At 48.5% G+C, this 17,896-nt stretch overlaps 1 protein-coding gene across 5 annotated transcripts in view; it reads right to left on the bottom strand.

Moving 5' to 3' along the window:
- Positions 1-17,896, bottom strand: part of Slc25a48 (solute carrier family 25 member 48) — a 46,542-nt gene that overhangs the window by 18,095 nt on the left and 10,551 nt on the right. For all 5 annotated transcript variants that reach the window (XM_037205689.1, XM_037205686.1, XM_028863360.2 and 2 more), the window contains 2 exons: positions 17,486-17,557; positions 15,249-15,507 (listed from right to left, as the gene is read on the bottom strand). In XM_037205689.1, coding sequence (XP_037061584.1) covers positions 15,249-15,507; positions 17,486-17,506 — 280 coding nt within the window. In that variant the 5' untranslated portion in view covers positions 17,507-17,557. The remainder of the gene's footprint in view (positions 1-15,248; positions 15,508-17,485; positions 17,558-17,896) is intronic.

Raw genomic sequence — 17,896 nt, forward strand, 5'->3', positions numbered from 1 at the left:
CCTCCATCCTATTCTATTCTATTCTATTCCACCCTATCCTATCTTACTCTACCCTACCCTACCCTACCATACCCTACCCTACCCTACCCTACCCTACCCTACCCTACCCTACGGTCTACATGTTGGTTTTTGCTCCCGTGACTCTATATTACAACTTGAAATCAAGTATGCTGATGTCTCCAGCATTTTTCATTTTGCTTAGGACTGTTTTGGTTTTCTGGAGTCTCGCGCTTCTGCAGGTATTTTAAGACTTTTTTCTATTTCTGTAAAGAGTGACACTGGACTTTTCATGGGTTCGCTTTTATATAAGACTCGGTGCTTCTCTCAGCTTTCAGTATCTCCTTTGCTCTCTTGTTTAGTGTTACTATACTATGGTGTCAGCAGGTTCTTTTCTCATCTTGTCTGTTTGGTGTTCTAAATGCCTCCTGGTTCTAGATGCCATCTGCTTCTCTACATTTGGGGAACTTGTGCTACTATTTTGTTTAATATATTATATTAAACAAAATATATATATATATATATATATATATATATATATATATATATCCTTAGACTGAAGTTCTATCACTCCATGACTTAGAAATTTGATCTTTTAATGGTGTCAAATAGAGCTTGTGTATTCTATTCATATTTTATCACTTTATCTTTGTCAGCGTCTGAATCGATCTGTTTTCATCCCTGACAGTCTGTCTTTTATTTGAGCCATTCATGAGCAGAGCTTTGTAAAGAGTTTATTTGACTTACTGAACTTCTATCTCTTAAATTTCAATTTTATTTGTATTCAGTATTTCTATCTCTTTCTTGAGTTCTTATGTCAAATCCTGTTTGATTCTCTTATTTCATTTATTTATTTGGATTCTATTTCAACTCATTTGATAGTTTATTTGTATCTTCTATTTTTATTAAACTTTCTTACAATCCATCCTTTGAATTCTTTATCTGGGATTTAACGCAATGCTCTCTCATTGTGATCCATTGCTGTCCTTCATGTTTCTTATATATTATGTGTTCTGACTTATGCATATTGTGTTGATTGGATTTTATCAGCTGCATTATTTTTGTTGAATTATCTGCAATGCTCAAAGTGAGCTAGACTATGGTAGGGTTGAGGGGACAGTTTAGCAGAGATATGGTCCCCTATAGTTCTCCAAGAATATAAACTACAGAAACAACCTGAGCAGCTGGATAGGACCACTATGCCAATATCATCCTAGCCAGTTGAAAATACTATCCCTTTGACCTCAATAAGTATCAAAGAATAAAAGAACAAGACTTGTATGGCTTCTACAAAGGTATTAGTTGCTAAGATTAGGAGTAGAAAGAATTAGGTTGGGTAGTAGTAGTATGCTGTGGGATGGTCTATATATCAAATGCTCTGATTGGTCAATAAATAAAACATTGATTGGCCAGTGGCCAGACAGGAAGTATAGGCGGGACTAACAGAGAAGAGAATTGAGAGAACAGGAAGGTGGGAGGAGACACTGCCAGCCTCCGCCATGACAAGCAGCATGTGAAGATGCCGGTAAGCCATGAGCCATGTGGCAAGGTATAGGTTTATGGAAATGGATTAATTTAAGCTATAAGAACAGTTAGCAAGAAGCCTGCCACAGCGATACAGTTTGTAAGCAATATAAGACTCTGTGTTTACTTGGTTGGGTCTGAGCAGCTGTGGGACTGGCGGGTGATGGAGATTTGTCCTGATTGTGGGCAAGGCAGGAAAACTCTAGCTACAGTATTACATCAACTCAGATAAAAGATGAAATGGAAAAATATCCGAGAAGGGGAAGCTGTAATAGTTTTAGGGCCCATGGAACTCAAAGATTTTTAGAGCTATGGAAGGCTAGAATTAAGAAGTAAAAACAGAAAGTGCAGGGAACTAAAGAGAAGACATGAAATAGGAATAAAAGACAATACATGGACTGTTCACCAAAAGAACAGTGGGTTGTTGGCATTAGGACAGGTGGGAAAAATACAGGACAATCTAAAACCTAACCAAGAAATATACACACTCAAAGATGAATGTGATGTAATTATGCAAGAGTTAAGATTATAAATCAACAAAGGTTAAAAGTAACAAAAAATAAAAACACAGCATATAAAAGTCCATTAGATTAAAAATACCACATCAGTCTGTATTTCTTCCTTGGTGGGGCGGGTTTTGAATTATTTCCCTGTTGTGATGTTTCCTGGGGCAAACTGCTAATTGAAGGAAGCACAATTTGCAATTAGAGTTCAAAGCTATAAAAGCAGATTTTGGAGTGTGTGTTGCCCAGGAGAATTCACACAATTCCCTTTCAGAGTGAGTTTCTGGTGCAACCATGTTGGGTGTGCAGTTCTCAGACCCAAGTGTTGATTCTCTCTCACTTCTGCTCTCAGAATGCATCAGCACAGACAAGGGATGGGAACCTCTGTCACAGGTCCCCCTGGCCTCAGTTACCTCGCTCAGCATCAGCCCCGGCAAGGGATGGGCCACAGGTGCCCTCTGGCCTCGCTCAGCATCAGCACCAGCACCGGCAAGGGATGGGAACCTCTGCCACAGGTCCCCCTGGCCTCAGCTACCTTGCTCAGCATCAGCACTAGCACAGGCAAGGGATGGGAATCTCTGCCTCAGGTCCCCCTGGCCTCAGCTACCTCAGCTCACAGCACATACTTGGAGCCCAAGACTTCATAGCCAGGACCAATGCCTTAGGCTTCCTACCCATAGTGCACCTGGCCCTTAGTCCCACCCCCTAAGCAGCAGTCCTCCCTGGCTGCACAACTGGTTCAGAAACTCTTTCAGGGTGGGCTGCATGCACTGAATGTCTAACCCTAAATACTTCTGAACACGTATCCTAAAGTTTGAGATGTCATCTTGTCTACCTTAGTGACCAGGTTCAAACTCTACATTGATGAGGCCTTTATCTAATCTGCCATCTGCAGCCGAACTGTCATTCGACCTCATGACATCCTTGATAGCATTTCTCTCCTCCAGGAAGGAATCTAGTCTTTCCATCTATGACATCCCCACAGCCTTTAGCTGGTTTTTTACGACACCGACATGCAGGAGGGGAACAGCCAGTCTCTGCTCTTTGTAGAACATTCACTCAGGGCGTGTCAGATTTCCTTGTGCTCACACTGGAGTGCTTTGCTCCCCGTTTTTCTTCCCCGTTTGTCTTGCCTCCTACTTCTTTTTAATCAGTTTGTTTCTAAATTTACACTTAATGAAAAGGTTAGATCTTAGGTGCATAGTTGGTAAGTTCTGTCAATGGCGTGCACCTATATAACCACACCTACCATGGAAAATGTTTCCTACATTTGTAGCAAACTTCTGTGGCCTCCACAGCTGCAATGCTCTGCTGATACTCATGGTTAAAGAACACCACAGTGCCATCAAGGAGGCAATCACCGAGAAGCAAGGCACCTCTGGAGCACTGGTTGTTTGGGGTCCACCTCACAAGTTCAGCATGCATGGCTCACGCTGGCACCACAAAGCATGCTGTCAGCTGCGGATATTACAATTCTAGGCCCACATAAAAATAAATCACAATGCTAACAATGGCTAGGCCAAGGTCATAAAGGCCTACAAGGATAGAGACTTTACACCACAGTTATCAACTCTGCAGCTATGGTAGGAGTAAAAGAAACCAGAGCCTGCTCAATATACAGCTGCTGAATAGGTTCTAGAATTTTCTTCCAGAAAACAACAGGAGTTCCCATCAGTACACCATGCAGCACCATGAGCTCTCTGCCCTGGTCCAGAGGGTGTGGTCTGGAGTCCCAGCCACTGGCTGCAGGGCAGCCCTGGGTGAGAGTCCTCTGCAACTCTAGCACAGACCAATTGTGGTTGGTGAAGGCCAAATGTGAGTGATTCTTATACACTGATTTGGGTGATAGCAGGAAAGCGACTCTTGGATATATGCACGCTTGAATTCCCTAGACTTGCATACAGTCTGTCCAAGGAGGCTATGGAAAGTTACAGGGTAGAACAGTGCTCAGCTCGCTAAACTACTGATGCCCCACCAACACCCTGAACCTTCCATCCAACAATAATGTCTTCTAAAGTGAAATGTTTCAATTTCTCTAACATGATTTTTATTATATAATGGGGATATACATAAAAGTCAACTTTTGATCAATTCTGATCATGAATGCTTTGCTACCAAGACCACTGCCTTCCCTAAATCAAAAATATGTTACCTTCACTTTGCATCTCAGAAGGCCTATGGTTCCCCCAGTGCCAACTCAAGTGCTCTATCCCAAGACAGACAGGATGTTTGAAATAAGGGAATGGGCCCTACACTGAGACTCACTTCCCCCGTGGGGTGGGAGCCCTGTGTAGATCTACAGGCCCCCCGAATCATCAGCTTAACCCCTGTTACCACTCCTTAGACAGAAGACTGCGGCTAACTGGTTCCATGGCTCTTCCGGAAGTGTCGGTGTCCTATTTGCTGGCCTCAGCTCTGACAGTTGCCTTCCTCTGCAGGATGCTTTTTTTGGATGGGGAGGAGTCAAGGTCTGGATTTGGTACCTCTGTTTTCTGAGTATATTGTCTTATCCTTTGTGCTGTTTTTTTTTTCCATTGTTGTTGTCAAATTGACACAGGTTGGGGTCATCTGGGAAGAGGGATTCTCAATTGAGAAAATGACTCACTCCATCAGGCTGATATATAGGCAAGCCTGTGGGTCATTTTCTTGAATACTGATTGATTTGGAAAGGGCCTAACCCACTGTGAGTGGTGCAATACCTGGGCAGAAGGTCCTAGGTTGTCTTAAAAAAAAAAAGCTGAGCAAGCCATAGAGAGTATGCTGGGTGGTCTTATGTCAACTTGATACACAAACTAGAGTTATCTGAAAGGAGGGAACCTTAATTGAGGAATTGCCTCCATAAGATCTAGCTATAAGGCATTTTCTTTATCAGTGATTGATGGTAAGGGCCCAGCTCATGGTGAGTGGAGCCATCTCTGGCTGGTGGTCCTGAGTTCTATAAGAAAGCAGGCTGAGCAGGCCACGGGGAACAAGCCAGTAAGCAGCTCCCCTCTATGGCCTCTGCATCAGCTCCTGCCTCCAGGTTCCAGCCCTTGCTTGAGTTCCTGTCCTGACTTCCTCCAATGATGAACAGTGGTGTGGAAGTGTAAGGCAATAAACATTTTCCTCCCTAAGTTGCTTTGGTCATGGTGTTTCATCACAGCAATAGAACCCCTGACTAAGACAGAGAGCAAGTCAGTAAGCAGTGTTCTTCCATGGTTCTTCAGTTCCTCCATACAGGTTCCTGTTTTGAGGTTCCTACCCTGACTTCCCTTCATGATGGACTGTAAGATATAAGAGGAAATAAACTCTTTTCTCCACGACCTGCTTTTGACCAGTGTTTTATCACAGTAACAGAAGGTGAACACCCTTTCTGGAAAAGCAAGGTTCCTCATGATAGGACTCTGACATGCGGCCTGTCTCCAACAGTTTCTGGGCCCCTGGGCAGGTCCTCACATCAAGGCCTCCACAGGGTCACACACTTGCCATTTAATAAGGACTGACACTGACCTTGTCCTGAAGCTTTGAACACTGAAAACTCCCTCAATCATGTTCTCACCCACAGGTCTAAGGTAACAGGCTCTAGTGGTGTTCTCTGGACAAACTGTGTTTGGGTTTGGCTATGAGCAGGCTGGAAGGCCCCTCAGATCACATGCCCGGGAAGTTCTCAGCTGGGACGCTCTTTGCTGGCTATTATTTCCCAGGAGTCCATCAGTTTCCCCAGGACCTGGGTGCTCCAAAAGAGTCAGGAGCTTCTGCAGAAAGAACCCCACATTATAAGCAGGCCAGGATGTGTGTTCTAGTTCAGTTGCTATTTACTGTACAACCATGTACAAGGGACTGAACTTCATGGACCTTGGTTTCTTCATCTCTTAAGTGGGGGCAAAGATGAATGGCCAGTTCACTTCCTTGGCTCTGTAATTTAGACAGTGTTAAAAATGTCACTTCACTGAGATGGGAGCTGTGGGAATGCACTTTGCTCAAGGGAAACTGTTACCATTCCTATGTGTACTGCCCTGTGCCGATAGGAGTCTGGATTCCCAAAGGACACACCTGTCAACCTTGTTGCCTGCAGTCCAGCCTGTGGGAGCTCTGGGACCAAGAACGCTCAAGACTGATCTCAAGTCCCAAAACCAGGACAACACTTAGTCTTGTCCATTGATTAAAAACAAAAAACAAACGCCATGGTGTACCTCCACTGCATGCAACTTTAGCAAAGGTATATTATGCTTAGTGTATGGCTATACGCGTAGCCTCTCTGTGAACCTCCTCCCTCTGCTTCTAGGCTGCCAGAGCCCAGCCCTCACTTCCTCTCAGCTTCTCAGAACCTCCTAGAGAAGCACAGCCAGGCTACAAAGTCCTGGAACATCTCTGTGTTTTTGTGTCTCTTGTGTTCCCAGGGGGTCTGACTTTTCACATAACTCCCTTAATTAGGAAGTGAATGGAGGTATCCTCAGTAATTTGTGAACTTAGAAAACCTGTTGCTCCTCCCAACATGCCTGGAGAAGAGGGGAGTGTGTGAGGTATGCAAGTGTATGTGTATGTGTATGTGCGTGTGTGCGTGCGTGCGTGCGTGCGTGCGTGCGTGCGTGCGTGCGTGCATGCGTGAATGCATGCATGTGTGTGTGTGAAGTGTGCATGTGTGGAATACATGTGTGAGGTTTGCACATATGGTTTGTGTATGTGAAGTGTGCATATGGTATGCATGTGTGTAAAGTGTACATGTGTGGTATATGTGTGTGAGGTGTGCACCTGTGTACGTGAAGTGTGCATATGTAGTATGCATATGTGCGAAGTGTGCATGTGTGGTATGCACATTTGTGAGGTGCGCACCTGTCGTATGTGTATGTGAAGTGTGCATTTGTGGTATGCATGTGTGTGTATGGTGGTTCGGCAGCCACTCATCTGTATGGTGTCCCTCCTGGGGACCTCTGAGGAAACGTGAAGCAAGCAAATGGGTCTCTTGCCATCTTTGTTGCCATACAGATCTTGGTTCTAATGGCTTTGGGTTCTGAAAGGCCCACACTGCCTAGAGCAGTGGTTCTCAACCTTCCTAATGCAGCAGCCCTTTAATACAGTCCCTCATGTAGTGGTAACTCCCTACCATAAGATTATTTCATTACTACTTCATAATTATAATTTTGCTACTGTTATGAGTCATAAATATCTGATATGTGACCCTCAAATGGGTCATGACCCACAGGTTGAGAACCACTGGCCTGGCTCAAGCCCTCAGCTGGCCTTCTCTTCCACTCACCATCCAGCATGACTCATCCGCTATTGGCAAGCTCAAAAGCAGGGCCATGTCCTCCAACCCCAGCTATATTCTGCCCCCTGCTCCAGGTAGAGTATCCTCCCCTATGGCGGCACCAGGTCCAGCGCTCCCCCGTGGCCTTCCACTCACCCCCAGCACTGCCCCGTGGCCTTCCACTCACCCCCAGCACTCCCTCGTGGCCTTCCATTCACCCTCAAAAATCCCTCTGTATTTCCTCCTTCCCTCCCGATTCAAAGAAAGCCTTTCCCTTCTCTACGCCATATCTTCCCCAAATATTCATTCCCTCAACAACACCCACCCCACCCCACTTGGGTGACCCCTGTGTCTCAGGACCCTGCTCCTAGACGTCATAGAGTAGCAGAGCTGAGCTAATACCTGTGTCACCTCGAACAGGCGGGGGCACAAACTGAGTCACACAACCCAAGCTCCCGCCTCCAACGCCAGAAGTCCAGCTCTCATTTCACGCTTCCTGCTCCCCTCAGGCCAGACACTGCTCTCACACACCTCCTACAACACAACCCAGCCCCACTCACCCACCCGCCAGGCTCCGGAGTGGGAGCACGGACAGTAGCCGCTGACCACTACTGCACGCCAACCACTGAGCTCACCCTTGCTCACTGCTGCCTTCTGTGAGGAAGCCTCCTCCGCTGCCCTCATGGCCCATCGCCCAACTTTGAAACCCTGGATGAATTCTGACACGTTTCTCTCCTCAAACTTGGGCTGTCAGTTCTGCGCGATCAGTGCATCTGATCTGTCACTCCTGTCACTCCTCTGTGTCCCCAAGTCTGTGACCCTGGGCTAGGGCAGCAGCCACCACCTTGTCCTACCCATCCTACCATTCCTATCACCACGTGCTCCCTCCAAAGGCCAGATCTCTCTTCCTATGACACAGCTCTGATGGGCTCATCCTAGGGTCCAAACTGCTTCCCTGTGGGCTAGACTCACCCATGCTCAGCTAAGAAATCCAAGCTCTTCCCAACTCACCCCTTCTGTCCCCAAGTTCCTGCCCTCCCAGGTTCTGCACCCTGCCACTACATGCTGCTTCCTGCCATTGACCATTGATCTGCATTATTCCCTCGATATGAAAAACACTCCACTCCAGAATTGATCTTTGAATCCTACTCAGTGCCCAGAGAACTCATCGTGGCTGCTGCCTCAGTGCCTTCCTGATCCACAAAGCCAGAGTCCAGGGTTCCAGAGAGGGCCCTTGAATCATGTATGTGTGACTTCCCCAGGACCAGAGATTCCTGAAGGCAGGGGGCTATGCATCCCACAGCTCTGCTTTACCTCCTCTCAGTCACTCAGAGGAGCTCAGGAAGTGATTGTGAAGGATGGACTGAGCCCCAGAGCAAACGGCAGAACATAGCGCACCTGGCTCCAGCTGGGCCTGGAGATGACTGGGATCATGGCCAAAGCTGAGCCCCTCTGGTCTGTCAACCTCCTCCTGCCACACATGGGCCTTGGGAGCTGCACTTCAGTGTTTAATACACACCCAAGAGCTTCTAGGTAGAGGAGAGCATCACTGGCCATCAACCTCTAAGACACAAATGGACAGGACAACAGGAAAATTGCTGGCCTCAACACCTAGGAAATGACCTCCATTTCCTGACAGACCCAACAGGGCACCCAGGTCAACTCATTCATGCCAGTAATAATGCTGAAGGGAAAGCATGTTTCTTCACTGTGAGGGGCACATCTGAAAAAACCCAAGCTTACCAATGCTCACCAATGGGCAGGAGCCCCAGGAGACTAGCTCTGGTGATCTGGAAGTTTGGAGGAGGGTTAAAGGCTGCGACATGCAAAGGCCCTAGGTGCTGACTGGCAGGGAATTCCCTTTCAACTTCAGCAGCTGCCAATGCAAATGACAAGGCCTGGCTGCACAACAATTTCACAATGTGTACCAAGAATCTCAAAAATGGCCACACCCTCGGGCCCACTCATGGCTCCAAGAGCCCACGCGCTGAGGGAAATAATCCCAATGAGGCATGGCTTTATAAACAAGTTGGCTAATAACTTCACTGCTTGGCGGTGAAGACAGACTGCTAACAGGCGGTCACCAGAGGGGAGATTCCTAATATCATAGTTACACAGATGACAATTATTTCACAGTTTCAACATGACAGCCACTGTGCTAAAAAGCCTCATGGACATCCATGTGCCCTAGCTGAGAAGTGACACACCTGAGGTTTGGTGACACCAGGTGACTCGTCCTAATGCTCTCAGTTACTGGCAGTCTAACTCCAGGAATGGAATTCTTACCATAGAACGTAGGCCCTGTGTGCATGCACATGTATGTGTGCACATGTGTGTGTGTTTGAGGGAACAGTGCACATCTATTTTAAGTATCACACCTATTTTAAATAAATGCATATGCTATTAGAATGACAGAGAAAATGTGTCTGCTTCTACAGGGAGAACCAGAGGATATACAATTGTGCCTACTCTGAGTGACTTCTCTTAAAATCCTTAACCTAAGATTAGCAAAAGCACCTCAGTGAGTCAGCAGTCTGTCTGCTGGTAGGCTGTACAGGGTAGCAGGGCATGTTCAGCGTTCTGTCAGCTTTCAGCCACGGGACACCGCAAATACACATTCAGGAGGAAGTCACCAGTTCTCCCAAAAAAGATGAGCTGGGCCACCTCACTGTGACCTCCAAATCTGTCACATTTCCTAAAGTAGAGAACACAGTCATCTGGCAATTGGCTTCAGAACGTCAGGCCACCTCTCATGTCACGCGATCATTACTCTGGAAATAGACTGGCAATTTTGAATTAAAATCACAAACCAAGGGAGATCTCACAAGTGGTACCCACACTTCCTGTGAATGCTCAGGTCAGCAAAGCCATCACTCATGAGGGCCTGACCTGCAGCTGAGACTGTAAGTTCTCAGTCTTCCCTGGCCTCGTCGTACGCATCAGGCCACAGGGGGGGCTTGCTGAGCTTACTTGTAATTGAAGTACCTGACGCTTTCCGACTGTGATATCTTACAGTAAAGTCCAGCTTTCTGTCTTGTCCTAAAAAAATCAGAGGCTCCAAACACTTCAGGCCCCAGGCTAGCAGCCATGTGGAAACAGTGTCACGGCTGTCCCCTTGGAAGGACACCATGCAGGTCACCACAGCCCCCACTGCTCCTGCCACTTCCAGATAGAGGTGCTGTCCCATTCACCTAGACTGTAGCTTTCCAACAGCACAGGGAGGCATGCAGTGAGATGTGTCCCGAGTTCATGTGTCAGTCAAACAGAGGAAAACTGAAACAGGAAAGTCAGGCTGGGTCTCAACAAATGGGAGAGGGTGCCCATCCTAGGACCTCTGCTCACCCATGTTACCTCCTCGGTCTTAATTGCCTGCAATTTCTCTTTCTAGCCTAGAGAGTTCCTAAGAAGCAAGTTAATGAAAACCACATCCTTCCTCATTTTCTAGAGAGCTTCCTATCTGGTGACACTCTGCATGCCACAACCCTTCTTCAGAGTTCCTCTGACATTTGTGGTTACCCAAGACCTTGTCCCAAGTAGCTATGACGAAAGGTGAAGAGGGGGATGCCCATGTGATAGCCTGACTCATGTCACTCAGAACCCCTTTCAGGGTTCAGGAACTTGGAACTGGGCCCATCTTAAGCAATATTTTGGAGACATACCCCTAGTCCAGCTCTCCCGGAAATCTGAAGCTTTGAACGAGAAGATTTTGTTCAAAGTCCTAGGTGGCCAGGAGTTACAAAGTCACTATAACCTTCCTTCTATAAGCCAGAAGCACACCCGTGGGCTCAGAGTGAGACCCGTGCTAGGCTCTCTGCCGTACCTCCAGCTAGGCAAAGACCCCAGGCTGGGAGGCCTGTGTGACCTGTGCTAGGCTCTCTGCCATACCTCCAGCTGGGTAAAGACCCCAGGCCGGGAGGCCTGTGCGCTTCAACTTCCCCTTTACAGGTGCCCAGACAAGCAGGAACCCTGCCACTGAGTCTAATGTACTACAGGACTCCGTGCTATGTGGCCCCCAGGGCTGTGACCCATGTGAGCCCAACTCAGTGGGCTTGTGGGCACTGCTCAGGTGATCCCTCCAATCCAGCCTGAACCCTCCCTCCACTCACTCAGGTAAGCTGTCTTTGTCTTTGTTATCATCTAGGACCCGGACATAGACTTTGAGGACTAGAACTTTGTCAGCCCTCCAGACACTTACAGAGGCCTCCCTGGGCTCCTAGAGGACAGAAGGACAGACAGACACACATTCCTCTTCTGTTGCTGCCTCAAGGGGTTTAAGACAGCAGGTTTCCCCCAGAACCACAGATGAACTGACGCTTGAGGCCAGAAGTGGGTGCTCACACAGGCATGGGGTCAGAGAAGCCCAGAGCTGGGTGCTCACACAGGTGTGGTCAGGGAAGCCCAGAGCTGGGTGCTCACACAGGTGTGGTCAGGGAAGCCCAGCCCTCCTGTAATACCTCACCTGGGGTTGGGAACTTGTGGTCTCTGTGTTCCTACTGGTCAAAGGGATTACCTAGAAAGTGGTATGCTAGAAAGAACTTCCTAGATGGGTAGATCCAAAGGGTGGGCCATATCACAGGCTCTCACACTCTAGGTGAAGCAGGACTGGGTGGCCCTCTCCAATATTTTTAACTGGTATGTGGTTCTGTCCTTCAAGCTGGGCCACTCAGAGCTGCTGGTAGCAATGGCTTTACCAGAGACTATAGAAATATACAACAGATGGCAATTAATAATTGCCAGGGGTCGACCCACCAGAGGAGTAACCCTCTGATGGAGGAATCCCATCAAGCAAGGCTTATGGAACCACAGACTCTAGACTGGTTGCTTCTGTCTGTAATTTTTCTTGTGTGCCATTACATTTCTTCCCTAAGAACTGCTCTGGGTGTTTTCCCTCTGCTTGTGTGTTTATCTCATGAATATATTCCATCTATTGGGCACACATATAGCTGTGGATGGTCAGGAAGATGATTTCTGCTTAAGCTGTATAATTCTGATGAATAGAAATAATACTAGGATATTTTTCATTATTCAGATGGACATAGGAAAATACTCAGCTACAAAGACAGTCTTTTATACATTTTTGCTAAGATCTCAGAGCAAATCCAAAATAGACTAAGTTGCTCCTGGAGACAATTTGCTCAAGGACAAATTCCTAAGTGTCTGTTGAACCAAAGTCAGGCTGAAAGCATTAGGACATAAACTCCCTGCAGTAATAGACCTTCTGCACGTACTCTTAACCTCAGTTTATGATACAAGACTAGGTTTAGCCAGCTAATTGTTTACCGCTTAGGTCCTTGGTTTCAATATCACTTTCTGTCTGGGAACCCTGACCACTCAGGCTACGTGCATGGCCAAGTGTTACTCACTGGCCCATCAGTGTGACGTCTGTAGTCTGAGAGAAACTGTGTGACTTATCATGTGTTATGAGAATGGGTCAGACCCTGTATATGTAACTCAGTATTGCCCAGAGTTTAGCTGTTGAAGTGAGTGTATGTGTGTGAGTGTGAGTGTGTGTGTGCTAAAAAAGGGATGGAGCTGAATGTGCAGAAGAGAAGTGAGAAGGAAGTGTGAGGAGATGTAGCTGAGTGGGTAGAGAGGTGTAGAAAAGAAACGTGTATGTAGGGGAGATGTATGTGAAGGAAGAGATGTGGCTATATGGTGAAAGAGCCATATAAATAAGATGTATAGCTGAGGCTGTGTGGAGATTTGTAACTGTGTGGAGACAAGGAAAATGAATCTGTACAGAAAAGAGATATAACTGTGCAAAAGAAATATGTAGCTGTGTGAAATGTAACTGTGTGAAAATAGATGTAACTATAGAGAGAGATGTATGGCTGTGCAGGAAAGAGATGTATGCATGTAAAGAGATATATATATAGCTGTATATAAAGAATGTAGCTGTGTAGAGACAAGAAATTTTCAGAAAGAAAATTTTTCAAGATAAAGTAAAAGAGAAAGTTACCATCAGAAAGTATGTATTTCCTTATTTCCCCTAAGAGAGAAAAAGTCTAGCCCTTGCCACATCTGTGGATTTTTTTTTACATACCCTGGTGCTTCCTGGAGGCTCTCACTCCAGTTAACAGTTCTTATACCCTGCTCTCAACTCTGCTCCAAGCCCTCTCAGATCTAGCCTAGCTGAGAGCCTATATTTTCCCCACAATCCATCCATTTTCTGTCTAGCTCTTAGATGGAAGTACCTAGAGATGAGGCAAGGGAGTCTTGTTCCAGGGTCCTCAGCACAGACCCCTGAGCACATCGTGCAACAGGTCCATAGATGGTACTCATGTCTACCTTACACTGCCATAGCTCATCACCCAGTTTTGAGGCCCTTTGGGGTCCATCCATTTCCCTGGCTGACTCCCACCTTCCTCCTCTCTAGACACTTCCAACCAGGCCTTCAAATCCCCGTGGCTCAGACCTTATCCCACCATCATCCCAGCGTCCTCCACAGGGCAGATGTAGGTAGGAGAAGTTAAAACAGGATGACATCAAATCCTATCAAGAAACTTCACCCACTTCTGGGCCTGATGTCTCAGACCTGTAATACCAGCTGCTTAGGCAGCTGAAGCAGGAGGATTACAAGTTCCAGGCCTTGGATAACTTAGATCTTCTCTCAAAAATAAGTAAGTAGATAAATAAGTCTGGGGAATGTGTGTCTTCATTGAGTATCTTCCACCATCTGGACCCAGTGAGGAGAGTCCCTGTAATTTCAGACTGGAGAGCTTTTCTGAAGCAGACAGGGCAGGGTACCTGCTCATGAAACGTCATGCCGCATACCCTTGCTTTTACCCTGGGATGGGACGGGATGGGCCTGCCTCATACCTCCTCGGTGGCTCTGTTGTGATCCTGCATCTCCTCTCTCCTGACACTGACTTTATGTATTGGAGAGAGACACATCTTCACGGCAGCTAGGCAACAGGCCCTCCCCTCTGCCTAGTGGGGAGTATCAGCCTCACACTCAGAGGACTTGGGACCTGCACTAGACACTGCCTGGACAGGGAGCTAGGGACCTGGGCCAGGGTGCTCTGAGTAAGCTCGTGGGTCTCCCATTATGTCACACAGCTGAACCCCAGCCTCAGTGAGCAGAGCAATCACATAGCAACTATTTCAAAGGCTACCAGCAAAAAGGGGCTTATCATATACACAACATGACAGGAAAGACCAGGGATCCAGCCCCTCCATTCTACAGAAATGGAAACAGGCAGGGAGAGGGCAACACCTCATCTGGAGAATGGTAAAAATTCAGTGAAAGAACCAGGAACAAAACTCTGAGGCACTGAAATATGCCTCCTCCAGCACCCAGCTCCACCAAGGCTGACACGCAGTGTGTGCCCCCTCCTCCAGCACCCAGCTCCACCAAGGCTGACACGCAGTGTGCGCCCCCTCCTCCAGCACCCAGCTCCACCAAGGCTGACACGCAGTGTGCGCCCCCTCCTCCAGCACCCAGCTCCACCAAGGCTGACACACAGCATGCTCCCACTCCCCCACCACCCAGCTCCACCAAGGCTGACGACACAGACACGCAGCGTGCGCCCCCTCCTCCAGCACCCAGCTCCACCAAGGCTGACACGCAGTGTGCGCCCCCTCCTCCAGCACCCAGCTCCACCAAGGCTGACACACAGCATGCTCCCACTCCCCCACCACCCAGCTCCACCAAGGCTGACGACACAGACACGCAGCGTGCGCCCCCTCCTCCAGCACCCAGCTCCACCAAGGCTGACACGCAGTGTGCGCCCCCTCCTCCAGCACCCAGCTCCACCAAGGCTGACGACACAGACACGCAGCGTGCGCCCCTCCTTCCCTTCCTCCTCTGCCAAAGCCATTTTAAGAGCAGCATGGAAAACTCTCAGGAAGAGAAGGTGAAAGGTGGTACTTGTGGTGAACAGGGTGGGGGTGACCTTGCACACTAACAAGGCTATGGACAATGGTACCCCAGATCCAGCCAACTGGGAAAAGGTCACAGGTCCTCAGCACCAAATTTCCCCCCATTGGCCTCTTACCTTCACGAAACGGCTGTGTTTGCATCTGCAGTCGGATCTTGATGAGGTCCACGGGACCGCCCAGTCCAACAGAGATCACACCGGCCACCATGCTGGCCAGGAGGAGGTCAGACAGACTTCGGCCAGGGTCAGTCTCAGGCTCCCCACAGCGGTGCCGGCTGAGGAACCGTTCCGTGTTACTGAAGACCCCGAACACCACCGAGTTGTAGACGGCAACGCTGGCCAGGGGGAAGGACATGCCCTTGAAGAAGCCAAACACCTGTGGCAAGGGGATCCAGTGCGAGGAAGCGTGAGGCCGAACCACTCCCCCGGGGTCTCTGTCTGCATACTAGGTGTGGGACTCCCCTTGCTCTGGGCCTCCCTCCTGGGAGCTTTGGGTAATACATGCTGGAGACATCCAGAGTCAATAATCCACTGTCTCAGAAAAGAGCTCCAAAGAGGGTCTAGATGGCACAGAAAAGACAGAGGAGGAGGGCCATATACAACCCAGGCAGTCAGTCTAGACCCAAAGAGGAGCCTTCTGCACAATGCAGCCTTGGCATCATATATGATGCTAAGATGGTGTGTGTGTGTGTGTGTGTGTGTGTGTGTGTGTGTGTGTGTGTGTGTGTGTGTCCCAAACAGCATTGTCTGGAGCTGGAGAAAAGCAGGCTATGCTGCAGAACACCTGAGAAGCCTTAAGGAGCAGTGGGCATGACCAAGCACTGACACACCTCCTCACTGGCCTCTCAAGCAAAGCATGCACTCTCTCTTTGGTTGCTTTCTGTGTGTCAAGCCTTCGGGGACATCAATAAGAAAACAGTCTTCACCTACTGAGCTCATGGTCTGGGGGTAGGACAGATGAGGATGGGGTGGAGGGTACAGACAAACTGACAGGCAATATAGTACAACTCACAGAGTCTGTGGTAAGGGGCTAACAAAGGGATCTCCCAACGGTGCCAGGAACAGCCTGTAGATGACAGCACCTCAGAATGGGGCCCCCTCCACACACAGACACATATAAATACACACATACAAACATGCATGCACACACACATATATGCATGTGCACATACATACACACACATAGAGAGAAGAGGGTAGAGTGGAGAGGGGGAGGCTGAGAAACAATGCTTCCTGCTGGGGTCAGGGTCTCCTCTATAACTGTGTTCTCGGTAAGACCACAGCTGCTCCAAGGAAAACTGGAAAATTCCACAGCCGCTGGAAGAACTGAAACAGTACACACGTGCCACAGATGAGAACGTCCTAGGAGGCCACTTTATACACTGAACATGTGCAAAGCTATGCCACAGACTGGTGCTCCTGACAGGGCAGGACACCCCACATACATGTGCGCGCACACACATGTATGTGCAAGTCTTGTTTCAGGCTCTTCCTCCATAACTTGGGATGCTGCGCTACACTGCCCCAGAGGCACCACCTGAAGTCCCCGCAGAGTCCTGGCAGTGGGACACTGGCTGGCAAGTACTGCAGGGGAGGTGAGCCAGAAAAGGAGACTCAACAGCTCTCTCTCAGGAGACGGGGAGTCACACCCACCACCTCAGAACGCCAGGTATGAGGTTGGTGGTGCGCACCCTGACTTCAGAGCAGCCAATAGAGGGGGTGGAAGCAACACTGGCCATCAAGAGGAACTTGTCTTCTGACAAGCTCGGTACTTGCAGGAGGCCACACAACCGTAGGGCGTTGGTTAGGATGGAGCCTGTGGCACCAACAGTCACAACTGGGTGCATTCCCAGGACTCAGAGGAAAGTGCAGAGCTGCCACAAACTGCCTTTGACCGTTTCTTTAAATTAGGTCATTTCACCCTCAATTTATTTATTTTTTATTTTAGATTCCCAATGGGTAGTCTTAGAAAGTAACCCACTAATTCTTAAAAGGGAGCTGGTGTTATAAAATATCATTCTGTTTCCTATTTGAAAATCAGCGCCTGGTCACATGGGGAGGGTTCTGCACCCAGATAAAGGGAAGTCTGCTGTGACTCAGCTTACCCAGCAATCATTGTTTCAGGAAACTGACAGTGGGCCTTTCCATACTGTGGTTCTAAGCCCTCAGAGCTTCTCCAGAGTCCACACAACACCAGTTTCTCCCCAGCAACGCCATGTGGTGCAAAACGAGAAACTAGGTGATAAGCAGGAACAGGCTGCCTCATGCCTGTTGTGCTGGGGTAGGAGTGTGGCCCTGGCCCCAGCCCGTGGGAGAGCCCGGCAGGCACCCTCCACCCGCCCCAGGGCACTCACACTCTCCCTCTTGTACACCATGCGGATACAGTTGAATGTGTTCCCATAGCCAACACCAGCCTGCAGGCGAGTCTGTGGAGAGAGGCAAGGGCAAAGACACACTCTGAGATAGGTCACAAGCCCACGAAGTTGCCCAAAGTGACCCAGCCAGGGAGGAGGACCAGGCTCAGTCCTGGCCAGCTTGGTGCCACATGATCTTCAGGGACACTTGCTCTGATATCCATCCAGCCCAGTTCCACACAGCAGAAGGCTGCTTGAAGTCAGAGAATGACCCAGATCAGTTAGGTGTGTAACTATGGTGGCTGCTGAATTTAGGAGGCTCGCCTCAAGTACAAAAAGCCAAACCGTGGCTCTGTCCTGCCTCTGACGTCCATCACTCCACATCACTCCATTGTTCTAGATGTCTTTGGG

The sequence above is a fragment of the Peromyscus leucopus genome, chromosome 5 (genome assembly GCF_004664715.2).
Source record: "Peromyscus leucopus breed LL Stock chromosome 5, UCI_PerLeu_2.1, whole genome shotgun sequence".
Taxonomy (NCBI): Eukaryota; Metazoa; Chordata; class Mammalia; order Rodentia; family Cricetidae; genus Peromyscus; species Peromyscus leucopus.